Source organism: Anser cygnoides, chromosome 13 (assembly GCF_040182565.1).
Source record: "Anser cygnoides isolate HZ-2024a breed goose chromosome 13, Taihu_goose_T2T_genome, whole genome shotgun sequence".
NCBI classification, from domain to species: domain Eukaryota; kingdom Metazoa; phylum Chordata; class Aves; order Anseriformes; family Anatidae; genus Anser; species Anser cygnoides.
In genome coordinates, this window is record NC_089885.1 from 5,239,115 (window position 1) to 5,254,994 (window position 15,880).

At 39.5% G+C, this 15,880-nt stretch overlaps 1 protein-coding gene across 1 annotated transcript; it reads right to left on the reverse strand.

Moving 5' to 3' along the window:
* Positions 1-804: 804 nt before the first annotated feature.
* LOC106038555 (homeobox protein CDX-1-like) lies at positions 805-15,661 on the reverse strand. The gene is made up of 3 exons (XM_013185128.3): positions 14,075-15,661; positions 4,767-4,912; positions 805-1,059 (listed from the first exon to the last, which is right to left on the reverse strand). The coding sequence occupies exons 1-3, from the start codon at positions 14,505-14,507 to the stop codon at positions 805-807; spliced, it is 834 nt and encodes a 277-aa protein (XP_013040582.1). The 5' UTR covers positions 14,508-15,661.
* Positions 15,662-15,880: the final 219 nt, after the last annotated feature.

The window sequence follows — 15,880 nt, forward strand, 5'->3', positions numbered from 1 at the left end:
GTTCAACCTGATTTTTGTTCTAACAAAAATGAACTCAGGGCAAGATTCACATTTCCAGAATGTTTTTGAAACGTTTATGGTAAGACTGAGTGCATGTTTATACCAGCATATGGAGCATTGGAAATCATACCTCTCAAAACCAAAAAATTTCCAAAAGCTCCTCCTTGACTTTTGCACTTAAAACACAGTTGAGTGTAGCCACCACAACCCAGGCTTTCTATCAAGTGGCTCAAAACATTTAAGACAGGTTTCCGCTTATCAAGATCCACATGTAGAGTCCAAGAAAGTGAGACTGGCACCTGGAACCTGTGTGAAGATTGAAGGAGAAGGAATATACTCCTTGCCGAGGGGCGAGGCACAGAGCACTTGGCATTAAGCCACCGTTAATGCCCCAGCAATGTCATATTGCTTGAGGTCTGGTTTGTGCCTTTTTTTTGTCTGCAGCATAAGGTAACAGATGGCCATGCCTAGTCCTCAGCTCTCTTCCCTCCCAGTGCCTACCCACCTGCTGCGTGGCTGGAGGGAGGCTTGCCTTGTGCCACGGGCAGCACGGCATCCTCTCGCAGAGGCTCTCTGCAGCTGGGACTCCTGGCACACAACAGCTCCATTGCCTTTGGGAACTCGCACTATCCTGCAGACCTGGCAAGTGACTCTTGATTTACTGAACTTGAAGTTTACGTGCACAGAACTGTCATGCTGGGGACTCCTGCAAAACAGCACCAGATGTCCTCTCTCTTTCATACCATAGTGCTCTGTGTACTGGTAGTTTATAGCGTTAGTTAAGCAGTAGCTCTTCAGGCAGCCTTACTGAGAGGCCACTACCTGCTGCAGGTTCCCGCTGTGCTGCAAGCCACTCATTGGAAGCGGAGGTGGAGGAGGCGGAGGTGGAAATAAAGAACTGGACATTTCTGAATGAGTCTGTTGGTCAGGAGCTGGCATTGGGCTCACTGAGCCAGAGTCACTCTGCATAGAGCCAAGATTGCTGCCGTCAAAATGAGTCATTTTCTTCTTCATTAATTTTCTTTCTTTGGCTCTGCGATTCTGGAACCAGATTTTCACCTGCAGAGAAGCACAGGAAATTTTTTTTCAATTGCTAATGGACTGCAATGTGGTCCTTTGTGTATAGACTCAAGGGGCATAAGAGGGAAATCAACTGCATGAGGACCAGTGAGAAAGGCAGTAGCAAACGGAGACAACAGAGCTGTTTGCTTTTTTCACACAGGTAATCTTTCCTATCTGGTAATAAGTTGTTTAGCTTGATAAACAATTTTTTAGTGTTATTCTTAGGAGGTATTTCTTAATGGAATGAGCTTTGATTTTTTTTTTTGGGTACAAAATCTAATAGAACAAAATCTCATGCATCACAGTTACGGCCAAAAGAATCTGAGAGTATCTTTACATTGAAAACTGTACGTCCTAAGCCAGAGCAACTCAAAACTTGTTATTGGCCTGTGCACTGAGGCACAAAAGCTTTCCTGCTTGGATGCTGAACATTAATTCCTTTGTTCCACTGTGTAAGCCAATGGAAATAAACTTCTGAGCAGAATGTCACCATGGGTACACGTTATTTCAAAGTGTTATGGAAGTGGTGCCTTAACAGCTAAGTGCCTTTTATTGCCTGTGTAGACGGAGCCAGAATCTGCTGCTGTTTCCCACACAGTCCGTAACTTTATATCATAGTTACTGCTCTGTCACAGAAATGCGATCTTTGGGAAGAGATGAAGCAGCTGTCGAAGAGTTTCATGTTTTTTGATTAGGACGGAACAAGTGAGGATATGAGATGAAGCTGACAAGTAATACAGCAGAATTTGTTCAGGTGTGAAAGACTGACTGTTCTGTGGCAACTGAAATGTCTTTGGGCATGAATTCCCAGCGCTGAGTTTAAACAAGCGTGTGCCTACTATTTATCCTTGGAAATGGCTCCATGTTATATGTAGTCTGCATAATGGGTCAAGCTATCACATTCAGACATGTTGTTTTTTCTTTTGCTGTTCAGATGACAAAGGAAGCACTTTTGTCAGTATGTTGCATAATCCCCCTCCCCCAAATCTGTGGTTTGCTGAGAAATACTGATTTGTTTTCTTTTCCTTTCTAGCTGCTTAGCAAAGGATAACTAGGCGATGATCAGAAAGTGGGTAAAACAGTAAGAAGTGGTAATATCTGTGGTTACTAAAAGAAACCTAGTGGTGAAGTCCCGCAAAACATCTTAAGGAATCTTGATGTGCTTATTCTTGAGCCATTATTATTCCCATTTTCCAGCTGAACGTGAAGATTTAAGATGGACGTTAAAATTGTAAAAATTTGAACTCAGGTTCCTTAAGTCCAAGGCTATCGTTTCAAACACTTGTCAGTTCATTTTTTTGTCGTAGTTTCTGGAATATCACTTCAGTAACAAATGATGTTCTGTTAAACCTGGCTCGAATACTCTCCAATATCCTGCATTGGTATTGTGCTGTGGTAATTTTTATGCTTTTTGTGCTTTGCCCATCGTTTGCCAGAATGCATGAAAAGATGAAACAACCTAAAACCCAAACTAACATCTGATTCAGAATTACCCTCTGTGTTCAGCGTTATCTGCTTTAAATTTAGAGTTTTATTCTGATTTGTTTTTAAACTAGGGGTGCAGACCTGCAGCAGTGCTGCAGAGAGATGTTTTAGTAGGCATTTCAATGTTGAATACCAATTACCAAACACAGGTAAATACAAATCTGTAATGTTAGACTAAAAGCCAACATGATCAATTGCATCTGAGTTGTTCTTTACCTGTTGCTCTCCTTTCTTTCAGTATTTTTTCCACTGTTCAGTTGTTGTGTAAGTAACCCTTCCCCTTGAAGTCTAATTTTCTCTCTTCTTCTCCTCACCATCTCTTTATTTCTGTATCCTTTCTATTTTAGAAATCCTTCATTATACCACTTATTTGGTACTAGATATCACATTTTTCCTTTCTTGTTTAAGCATTTTTCTTTGTCCTTCTGTCTTGAGATAATCTCTTCAATGTCCTGGATGGGATTTTTGGCATAGTCAGGGACAAAAAAAAAGCTTTTTTAGACAGTGTTTCAGGTTTTAGATTCAGTGCAGTGCAACTTGGGATAGGACAGTGTGTGTTCAGCCATATTCATCCAATGGAGTTTAATTTTGTGCGAAAGATGAGTAGTGGGAGTATAGATGAGATATTTCCTCCTTAATCTTAAATTTTCAAGAGTGACTTCAGAGATGCAGTCTTTATGCAGTGGAATTAATTTGATTTATGAAATATTGATGATGAAGAGCAAATATTGCAAAAACTTTTGCCATGTTACCCTGCTAACATGCCAAACAAGCCCTGCTACATGACAAAAAATGTGTTGTGCTTTTTTGTATCACCACTTCTAATCTGCTAACAAAAGGTTTATCAGGAATTATCACCCCTCGGGGAAGTTTCAAGTAAATATTGTTGGCTGCATACAGAAGAGGGTCTTCATTTTTAAATTCAGTCTTAATAATGAAGTCATTATTAAGATTTAAGCAGCCAGCCAGAAAACAAATAGTATGTTCTTTATACCCAGTTGAAATAATTGCAATTTTCAATATATACTTGCATTCAACAACAAATCGAGAAGTATTTACAAAGTATTTGCTTCTCCATTACTGTAAGCTTTTCCAGTGTGTGTGTGGTGTGCAAGACAAGTGCAAGAAGGATGCACGGTGCTACAACTAGGTGGATTTTGAATTGTCCCTGCTCAACAGAGCCCTTAAAACAATGGTGACTCAGGCATAATCTTCAATGAATGGTACTGAATAATAACTGACTGAGGAAAATGGTGTGGTGTTAGTTATTCATGTTGCGAATAGGCCAACAAATGAGCATATTCTTCCCCGAAATCTGTTCATGGAGATCCTCTAATAAAGCTTTTAATTTTGCAGATCACTGCTTCCTTCAGTGTACGGCATCAAGAAACTCCCCAGTCAAATGGGACAGAACACATGCTCAGCTCATTTTACGAGTGTCTTTGTGGAAGATCTAGCTTGGTACCTTATCTTGGTTTGCATGAGCCAGGGGCCAGGTTCCTGCTTTGCTCTCACAGGAGGTGGCACACGCACTGCAACTGCTTGAGTGAAGAACATGGCACTGAATGGCTCCAGAGCAAATTGTATTTATCTTTTGGCCTGGAAGGATTGTTTTAAGTTGTGGGAATGCAAGGGGAATTTGGAAGGGATGGGAGGAAATAGGGAGGAAAGGAGCAGCAAGAGTGCAGGAAATTATTAACGAAAGTTTGGAGGTAGCGAAGGAGACAAACACCTTCAGTGTCCTGAACATAAGTGAATTCATCACTTATATTTTGTAGCTGCACCCCTGCTAAGGCTGACCTTGTTGAAATCAGTTAGAGTTCCCATTGACTTCAGCAGAACCAGGACTTCTGCTTGGAAGTTTTGCAAACTTTCACCCTCCTACCACTGCCTCAGCCGAACCAAGACCTCCGGGCAGCATTCTGTTGATATTTTCTCAGAACAAGGCTGTTGGACTGGTGTTCGTGTTTGTGTTGTTGCACGGCTCTCTGCTGTCATCATGTGAGCTGAGCTAGATCTGATGGGATCATTAGAAAAGAGTAGAAAGCAAGCCGGCAGGCCATTCAGCAGGATAGTTTGAGTTCCTTAACTGCAAAGGGAACCCGGTCATGTTGGTTATTAGAGGCATTAGCATTTCTGTGTTCTTTACCGGTGTGGTTATCTCCTCATCAGCAATAATAAATGTAAAGGAAACTCTGAATGGGTGATCCATACTCTACCTGTCTCTCGGAAAGTCTTAGGTTTGCAGCAAGTTCAGACTTCCTCCTGATTGTAATGTATCTGTTGTAATGAAATTCCTTCTCTAATTCTAATCTCTGATGATCAGTGTAAACCACTCGGTACTTCTCTCTTGTTCTTGTTTTACCTGTTTTGAAAGAAGAACACATTGCTTCAAGCTAGAATTTTTTAACTTCAGTAACATAAAATATCTGACTTTGCATTTGGTAACGTTTGTGGGTATTTTAGACTATGCACTTACCCCAAGTGACTCCCTTGACTGTAGCGGACTTAGTCGTGATTTACAGCACGAGGTTCATACCACCAGATTTTGGGTTTGCTCCTTAGTAAATAGATGGTAAACTGGTGCTCATATTCTTTACTATCCTTGGGTTAACATTCGGGAAAGGGAAGGTGTTCTTGTTAGGAATGAGGAGCCAGGAAACCTGGGATCTGTTCCTAACTCTGATGCAGGCTTCCTGCATAGTGTTGAATTGCTCTGTTTCTCTGTTCTTAAAGCTGATAAACTGCCACCTGATTTAGAGAGAAATGTGGAGGATATTTAACTGCATAGAAAATGCTGAGAGCTTCCAAACTTCCTCAGTTCCAGTTGCTAGAAATACTCATTTGATATTGTGGTTGTTAGTGCAGTTTGGTGGCTATGTTTTTCCTTCAAATCTAGCACTATCTATCCACAACTTGATAATAGTTCAAGGAATAGTAATAGAGATTTTCAGATGACAGCTAATTAAAAAAAAAAAAAGATGAAAGGAAAGCAGTTATTTTAACAAAGGACATTCAACAAGGCTAGAACGGCAGCATCTGTTCTTTTGCAAGCAGCAGCGCTGCATCGCTTCAGATGTGGGTACAGCTGACTGAAGCAGACATGGCTCAGCAATATCTGGGTCATTAAAAGGCAACAGCAAATGATGTGAGCCAGTGAACATGGATGCAAGTAGCTGAAACTTATCGATTCCATACAGGGTAATTAGTAGGGACAGAAGATGTTGGCAGTAGTGAAACAGAATTGCGAATGAGAGAGGCTGCTGATGCTTTCTTTCTCACTCACCTCTTCTCTATTGTTAATACTCATTTTAGGCAATCAAAATATTGGAGATCAACAACTGCTTAAAACCAAGGCCCCTGAGCCCTGCTTTGAGGTCTTCCTACATTTTGGAAAGATCAGATCATTTTTGTGCTAAGACCAACGTTACAGGGTTTGCTAATAGTGTCTTGCTGGTTCGTTTTCTGCTTTCTTGTCTGTCTATATTCATCTGGACAGTTCTTCAGATGTAAATATTTCCTCAGTGAATTGGGACAGGGAATGTATTTGTAGTTGGTAGTTTTGGCAGTGTGTTCCACAGCAGTACTGCAGTTTGTGAATCTCCCTGCCCAGTAGGTGAGAACAACACCATTGGAGCCAGGTTCTCTCAGATCGTGCACAGAACTGGAGGCATCTTGTGGCTTGCTGCCTGTAACAGCCTGGTAGTGCTGCAGATGTAGCCTAGCTTCATACAACAGCACTTTATTATTGTCTTAGAGGTTTGTTTTTTTTTTCTGAAAAAAAGTATGCATGCCCAACTTTTCCAAAAAAAATAAAAATCTCAGACTCAGATTCATAACACTTTCACTCATAATAACAGTAATTAATTTTGAATGGAGATCACTGAAATAGATTTTCAGACAGGCGTTGGTAAAATTTCAGTCTCTGAGTAGGTCACTATGGCATGCCACCACAGAGCAACCAGCTTCCCCCCTGCAGGAGAGAATAGCTGGAGGTTTCAGGTATCAGCAGTATCAAAGGCCTGATTTCTGCCCAGCCCATCCTTCCAGCTTCCCTTGCTTTTGAAGTTTAAGTAGCACCCAGAGATCAGAATTCAGTCTACAACAGTGTAGCAGAATCTGGAAGTACTTTATCCCTTAATTCATGATTTTGTTTCATGAGTTAATGTTTTTCCCCCGCATGCCCAAGGAGGAATAAAGTCTCATTGTTTTCATAGCTGAACATGTATAAAGTTAACATTACCTTCCACTTGTTATCTACATGTGTACACCACATGGTAATGACTTAACCATGTCACTCCTTTCTCTTCCAGCATTTGACAACCAGTACTTTGTTACTTGTAAGAATTTTTGGCTCACTCTGGTACTATTTATGTTACGAAGTTCTTCAGGTACAGATCCTTTCTGTATGGTTTGTATTGATCCTGGATGCAGAGCTGTGTGCGCTGTATAGCATTGGAAATCCTGGGCACTGCAGTGCTGTAAACAAATATTGTTATACCTCTGGTTGTGGACAATAACCGGATCACCCTATGGGACAGGCTTTCTCTAGGACTCTTCCTGGGCTTGTAGAACATGGTCTACATCAGAATTTGGTCCTTTAGCTTCCGCACTCCGTGCTGTTCAACCCTGGGAAAGCACTATGTATTAATAGTGAGTTTACAATGATACGGGCATTTCTAAACTGTCCTGAGGTCATCGGTGTGCTTAGTTGGAATGTTTCAGGAGGAAAAATAAATTGTGCCTTTTTGTGTTTCTTGCTTGCTTTTGCCAGGGTTTCTACTCCTTCCGTGCAGCCAGAAACACTTCACCCAAATCTGTTAACTTCCCTGTGAAGGTTCTGCTGTGCTTGGCTAGGTTAGACACTCTCATTTCAGTAGCATTTCTGCCATGGCAGAACTGTAGTGAAAAGCAGAATTAGCCCAATTATGTTTACCCTGCTAATCAAGTGAAAAGTGCTGCTAATTTTGCAATATTATGGTAAGAATTTTAAAGTCCCTGAAGAACAGCAGTTTAGTGCAGTCCACATAAATAGTAGGACATTTGTTTTCACTCATTCGAAGTGTAAATTGTTTGTTTAACATATGGTCACCTGTGGTGCTTTAATGCTTTATTTGAAATTTTTTAAGCTTTTGATCTCTCTAGTCTGGTTTTTGGTTAAGATTTTCCTCTTCAAATGAAAGTTTGGGGTCATTCTGTGGGACAAAATATTTAAAATGTTTCCTTAGTCTCCTTTGTGTTGTTAAGATGGAGTATACAAAGGAGCAACAAGGTGATCTTATCTTCAGCTCTATTCTCATTCAGAAGCCATAGACAAATATCAGAAGCTTTTCTGTTGCCAAAACAAGGTGGTAAACTTTGAGATATACCTTCCTATTTCTGATTTTAAGTGCTTAAGCCCTTATTTGAGTAGTAAAGGTTGTTTTTTTTTTCTTAAACTGAAGAAATTAAATGTATGCGGAAAACAGAACTTCCATAAAATCTTTCATTGTTGTATGAGTTACCTTTCTGTTTATTTTGTAGTAGAAATTATAATTTCTTCTTCCTTTTTGAGGGAAGATTAGGAGCTTTTGCACCTAGTTTATTTCTTTAAAGTAAGGTAACAAAGTAATTTTTAAAAATGGAAAGGGAAAAGGAGAACACTTTCTTCCTAAAAGTCAACAACAGCCTGAGAAATCTGAGGTCTTCTGAGAAGGTACTTCTAGTTTTGGCAGCGCCGTGTTTTACTCCTAGCGAGACATGGGTAAGGTCCTGATGTCAACGAGAGACTTCCACATGCCTTTCCTGGATGCTGGGTTGGAATTACTCTGCATATGTCATTTGATTTCAAAGGCAAAATACATTTTTATTTATTTTCCAAGGTTAACAAACAACAGCACTAAAAACCTATTGCTAAACAGTTTAGGACTTTAGCCTCTGAATTTCATCTGTTAGATAGAACAGATCCACGGTAGTGCATTCTGCCATGAATCTTGCAGACTACCTACTGGTTTTATTTACAGCAATGCATGTTATTTTAGTATTACCTGAGTAAAATCTGAGGTAGAACTAATGGATTCACCCCAGAGACAGCAGAAGGATATTTTTCACTTCTCAGACTTGTTTAGTAGATGATGACTGAATTTAATGATCCAATGATAAATGCTAATGTTTTAATCCAATCCTTTAGTCAGATCCTGCGTATTTTACTCAGGTGAGTGAACAACATTTAACTTTCTATGGTCTTAATCTTTTATTAATGACAGGTTGTCATTTTAATCAGCAATATATTATCAGTTTTATTAGGAAAGTGTTGTCGTGGCCAGTCATACCATGGAGCTGCAAGTGGTTGGAGGGTTTAGTGGTAGTTCAGTGGAAGAAAAAATAAGGAGCTTTGAAGTAACTGCCTTTGCAGTATGACTGCCTCTGTGCTAGAGAAGCAGATTTTCGGCTTTTGAACTATTTAAGAAAAGTGAATTTTGTCAAAAAACAACAACAACAAAAAACACAAAACAAAAAAAAAAAAACAATTTTACCCATGGTGACTGTTTAAGACTGCCTTTGGAATAAGGAGAAATAAGACATTTCAGGCTTAAACTATCTCATGTAAAGTTTTCTAACAATCCTGTTCTATCACACCCACTTCAGCAATTTTTGTGACTGGCCAAGTTCTGAGTTGGGGGAAGGGAACAGCTTTCCCATTGGCCATAAAATTCACAGAGTATTTCTTCTGAAGACAATAAAGCTAGGAGAAGGCCTCTTTATTTGCTGTGAAAATCATCACCCTTTCCGGCAATATAACTCCTGAAGAAAAAAGGGAGAAGGAAGAGACAAGACTGCATATCAAAGCAAAGAGAAGTGTTAAAAGGGTCTGTTGCCTCAATATGACAGATAGGCCTCAAAACTGAAGACAATGTAGGCCAGGAAAGGAGGAAAAAAAAGCCACCATCAGACCTCACAACTAGTTTACAAAGTAAAATAAATTAGCATGAGAACTAGCCCTGGCCCCTTTTTCAGTGCCTTGTCTCTTAACTGTTCAGGAAAATCCTTCATCTTCCAAAATTGACATTGTTCCTAAAATCCACCAGCTACCTAATTTAGACAGGAAATGCTGTAGTACAGAACAGTGTCAGATTAACCTACAAAGAATCATAATTTCAATAGTTTAATATTGTTTCAGAGGGAGTTAATGTCTGTACTGGATAGCGGGAGGTCAGCGCAAGTCAGCTCAAAATGTAAAACAGTTTTCTGGCATGAAGATATGCTCTGTTCACTTCTACGTCTTTAGGTTGGCTCAGTATTAAGAGAGAGATTAGTGTTAGTTTTTGCAATTGTAATGAAGGTAAGGACCACAGGAGCTCAGGCCCCAGAGTGTGTGTTGGTTTTTTCTTTTTTCTTTTTCGAGGGGGAGACTATTTGCAAATATTCACGCACTTTAAAAGTTAGGAAATGAAAGGGCCATATTCACCCTAGGGAAATTTCACTGACTTCATTGAATTTGTGAAACAAAAGTAATTTAAATGAGTCTTGAAGAAGGACAGTGTGTTGCACATGAAGTTCTGTAGAGTTTAATTTAAAAATACACACTGCCATTCTATTAGAAAATGTTACATGGGTCTGATTCTGTATAGTGTGAGTAATCGTCTTCCTCCTGCAAGTCTTAGTGAGATGAGGGGGACTATTGTGAAGGTGGATGCATGAAGGTTTGTGAAGCATGGTGAAATTCTGTGTTTGTATTTTCTGACGGGTCTTGATCATAATTTCTTGTTGTACGTATTCAGATGACTCATGGAGAAAAGGACAAAGTAGTATCATAGAATCAGAACCTGTCAATGGACTGGCAGGATTTTCCCCTCTATGCTGTTGACTCCTATTTAAAGTTTTAATAGTTTCAATTTGGAGTACATTCTGGTATTCTGTAATAAAGCTCTTGCCAAATTCTGTCCTTCACTTTGTTAGTGTAAACTATTCATCTCTGTCATACAGAAATAATTGAACCCAAAGCAGAATCATTTTTGTCACCTTTAAATGATGATTGGTCACACTGCTCTGGGTGCATTTTGTTTGGCAGAAGGGAACAAGTGGCCAAAAACGTAGGCAGATGTCTAAGTGGCAAGGTCAGGAAAAATCCCATTGCCCATCACTGTATATACTAAGAAGCAAGCAATTAACTGATTTTACTTTTTATTTTTTTCCTAGGGGTGTGTTCTTTAGAAATTCAAAATTTTGCAGGAATAGCTTCTTAAGAGGCTTGTTTCTCTTTCTTAGATTTGAGGGGATATAACTTCTTCCTCCTTCTAGATTTACAGTGCATTGGGTAATGATGCTGTCAGCACCTGTCATCATAATCAGAAAAATTGTCAGAGTAAACTTTTATTGAGCAATGACTGGGGTGGTGTCATGTACAGGAGAAGTCTCTGCTCATAACTAGTTTCCCTCTGTTTCTGTACTTGCTCCCTCTCTCCTTAATGGTAATATAGGTTTAGATCTGAAGATGTACTTTCAGATTTGTGAGCTACTTCTCACTGTTGCTGAAACTGCTTGGTGCTTACCTATTCAATCTTATTTTGGGCATGGTTTTATGCAGGTGTATGTTATTTCCTTACAAAGGCTAAAAGTAAAGTCTCCTCCTATATGCAGGGTTGCATACCTCTGTAAAAATACTGAAATCAATAGAAGTAGATTTGTAACTTGGTCAAAGATGGATTTATTGTACTGTCCATCAAAGAATTTGCCTGTAATTATGCTTTGTGTGTACGTGAATTGCCATCTCAGATCCCTAGTTGCTGTGGCTTTGTTCTTTCCTCTGTTGCAATTGCTAGTTGCCTTGGCTTTGCTTGCTCTTTCACAATGGTAGTTTAGGAAGGGAGATGGGCAGTGTAAGGGTTAAAGAAGGGTCTTTTTCCACTGGTGCTATTGAATGAAAATACTAAATAGCCAGTGTTTCCTCCTTCGAGCCTTCTGAGTGAAAACGCACTTGCTTTCTCTTGTATCCTGAACACCCTCAGGAATTCAGTGACCAGGCATTGGATCCTATGTGCATTGTATTTAGGATCAAGTCCTACTCCCTCCAGTTCCAAAGCTGCAGAGGGATGTTCAGACATTCTCCAACCAAAGGGAATGGTGGATGAAAGCCTGATTAGGTGTTTTCTGTGGGAAATGCATTCCAGCGCTGCTAAGTCAGCATGACAGTCTTGCATTAAATACTGAGATCTTCCAGTGGTTTTAAGTAGCATAATCTCATGAGCTTTACTTAATACTAGGTAAAGACATGCTTTTATATTTGATGTTTTTAAAGTTACATACAGTAAGATTTAACTTGAAATCATTCTTCTTTTGTTCCGTGTAAATTGTTTAAACAATAATGTGAAAAGATCCATAGGATATGAGGCAGTGACAGAAATTTCAGTCAAGTGTTTTGTTTGTCATTTGTCAGGTTGTGAGGCCACAAAGCACCAGTAAGAGAAGCTAACCGTGAAACCCCTGGAGATGGAAATGTCATTGATTCTGGGCCCTGTTTCTGTAGCTGCTACAAGTCAGACTACCCAATGTAAGTAAACCCATGGAAGGAATCTCTCCTGATCCTAAAGGGATACGATTACAGGAGTGTTTCTTGAAGATGTTCAGGAACATCTTGCAAAAATTACTTGCATTAATAATAATTGTTCCCATAGTGAAATCATATTATTGATGACTAGTATATTGCAACAAGTAATGAACAAATAATAAATGTTATTTCTATAATTTTTTTGTGACTTCAGGTAAATCTAAACCTCATTTTTTCCATCTTTAAGAATCACAGTTCATATCTGTTTCACAGAGAAGAAAAATAGCTAATAAACAACAGAAGTAATTCCTCTGCTCTTGCAGAAATTCCTAATGTTTTTTTCCAAAGAGACAGAAGGGGGTAAAGCTGCAGTTTAAATCCACAGGAACAAGAGGCAGGTAGGTAAAGATGAGATGAGAAGTAGTGTTTTTTGAGCAAGTATGCTGCCATCTGTAAATTATAGGGTTTGTGAGGAGAAATGTCATTGTATAAATAAGGACTACTCAAAAGTAAACTGTCTTTGCGAGATTGGTCCCCCTCTTATCTTTCCTTAGGTAGCATTCAATGAAGAGCAACTAGATATAGGTAGACATGGATACTAAAAAAAACAACAAACACCCCACAACCTATATTTGTTATATTTGCCACAATTTTTACTCACCCAGAGTAACAACGTACTCTGATTGTTCGGTTGTCCTCTATGGACTCCCTATGAGCTAAAGTTGTATTCAGCAGGAGTAAGTATGGCTCAGTCTGTCCACACACATTAGATGCATTATTTTAATATAGACAATTTTTCTGTTTAGTTGCTTTCATTTTTGCAGGGCATGTTTTTAAATTAATTGCTTCCCTCTCAGAGATTGATTCAGTACTGTCTTTGAAAACCATCATTTGCAGGCATGTGTGGAACAGAGCTGGGAGGGAAGAAGGGCTGAAAGGAAAGGAACCTTCCTGAGATGTAACACTAAAATCCTGTGAGCATCTCTTAAGGGGAGGTACTGAGCATCCTTATTTCCTACTGATGTCTGTGCATGTAAAAGCTGCTCAGGACCTCAGAGGATCAGCTACTTTATAGCGGATTGTGTTCTTTTCAGGCAGTTTCCCCTCTTGCTCCTTTCCTTCTCTCCTTCCTTGTTTGATTATTATTTTTTCTGTTGATACAAGGAACAGAATTGTTTTAAGTAGGTTTAATAGTTATATATTTTTTGTACTGCTTCCCACAACCAAAATCTTTTCCTCGGGCTTCATGACTTATTTTTACTTGTTAAATGTGACTGAAGCTTTTTTTCTTTAACTCATCCACTCATACGCATCAGAGGTTGACCCATCATAATATTAACTGATTGTGTTACCATAGATCTTTATATTTCTGCATGTTCTGAGAACTGCTGCTACAAAGTGTGGCAAGCCTTTTCTTTCTTTTTGGTCCTGTTTTTAAAGCCTCTCATCTTGCAGACACTTCATTTCAGTGTTCTGAGGTTTAAGAGGTTGTATCTAATACAAAGGTTTCTTTCCAACCCCAATACTATATGTATTTTACTTGAACTTTTCATATCTGCTCTAGAAGTTGAGGAAAACAAACAATATAGATGGTGGAGAAATATGATACTTTCATCGTGATTTCTTTCTACAGACATGCTTCCTCCTTTAAATCTATAGGACCACTATTAAAAGCAATTATTTGATGTCACTTTTTTAACATATCCTAAGTGAAAATACTTCACTGTCAAAGGACACTGCTCTTCATTTGTTTCATCGGTAAACGTCAAGAAAGAAATAAGAAATCATGAGCTGATCAAAAACAACATCCAAATATAGAACCAATATTTAACTGCTAGCAAGAGAATTTTTCAGAGCAATTAGGATCTTTTTTTTGTTGTTGTTAAAAATGTATGCTTTCCTCAAAACACGGTACCTGGCGGCAACAACAACAACTCAGCACAAAACCAACCACCCAAAACAGAGAAATAGCATCTCAGCATAGCCTCTCTGCCCTCATACCTGTAGAAGTGGATTGTACTGTTTTCCTCATCCATTCATAAGAGCTGTGCCTTTGGCTGTTGGGAGAGATTTGCTGTGCATTAATTGTATCTACAGGAGGTAACCCCCCGGATCCAGCAGGATGGAGGGAGCTGTAATCAGCAGAACTGTAGGAGACCTGCCCAGGAGGCGAGCCATTGATCTGTGCAGCAGCCACCGTGCTGGAAGGTCCTGGGCCATAAGCGTTCCAGTCCTCCCTCTGTGGGCCATAGTGGGATCCCCAGGTTCCCGCAGGCTGTCCGTGGTTGTCCAGGGCTGGCACATGGTGGTATCCCATGTAGTCTGAGTAGGGGGGAGCAGATGCGAAGTTTTGCACTGGCAGGTTGTTGTTGCTGCACCTTGCAGGTCCTGGATACATGCTGGTTTCTTTATCCAAAAGGTAACTCACATACATGATGCTCACAGCCTGGCTTTGTCTTGCTGGGACATCCTGCTCCTCGCAGGGTTTGTTTGATCTCTCTTCCCCTCCTCTTTCTTTCTCTGTCTTTTCTAGCCCTGACTGGCTCTATAAATGACTCATGCTAGCCCTGATGTCCCTTTACTACACATGATTAACAATGGTTTTACCAGGTGCTGGTGGTAACAGTTTACTAAGGTCCTGCCTGATGTCACAGATAACTGCCTGCCCCAAAATTACATTTGCATTCAAATGAAGGGCTGACCATGCAGGCAACCCCACCTTGCTGCTAGTTCTAGTGCTTCCTTTCTCACAGATCCTTTATGTATTACCATCCTGGTTCTATACTTTTTGAATGTGGTTTGAAATCTCCTGGTCTTCAAGCAGAATTGCATACATAGTTAACCAATAACCGTTCCGACAGTAAAAGTAGTATTTTACTCGAGCAATGCACATCAGAATCTAACTTCAGGCCTTAGTTATAGTTAGGTAAAGCCTGGTATCTGCGAATCCATTATTTCTGTTGTTAGAATGTGTTGTAATATTTTTATCTGAAAACAGAGGACTGATTCAGTCTTTAACTGCATGAGCACGCCTCTTGCCTTCAGCTCTTAGTGCATGTGGGAGAGCACTTGCAAACCACAGTAGTCCTGCTGATTTTAACATTACAAAGGATATATAAGAAGTCTCATAGTCATTTTGAGCATTTGTTCATACGAATAGTCTTGTTGATTTTAGCAAGCCTATTCATGAGCTGCCTGCTTGCCACAGTGATTGAAGTTTCTCTATTCCAGCTTACAATGTTAACAGAAAGAGAGTCTGTTATTGAGAGAATGCAGAATTTGTCACTTTCCCCATGCTTATGTCTTGTTTGTGATATTGAAATGAGTAGTAGTTTTCCCTAAATGTTTTTCTGTTCTCATTGCTGTTTGTTCACAATAAGTAGCACTTTTTCTTAGAAATATGGGAACAAATTCTAGCTTTTTAGCTCACAAAAAAACCAGTTTCTTAAACTTCAGGAGCAACCCTATGTTAGTAAGTACCAAGTTCCTAAGAGATTATATATAACCAGGAGTGAGGGGAGAAAGTGTTGATTTTTTTTTTTTTAATGAGATAGATACCTTAGCATTGTCTCTTAATGAGAATTTACTGTTTTCATTCCTGTTCCTTTAATGATGTGGTACTTAATTGCACTTTTATTAATGAACCAACTTGTTAAAGGGATTTTTTTCTTAAAGAGGTGCAAAGTATGATGAGTTTTTTCTTTGTTCAGAAGTGTATTTTTTCTTTGAGTGTCTTTTGCACTTTAACACCAGTTGAACTTACAGGTTCCTCCTGCTTCTCAGGAGGAAAGAATCACTTTGCACACC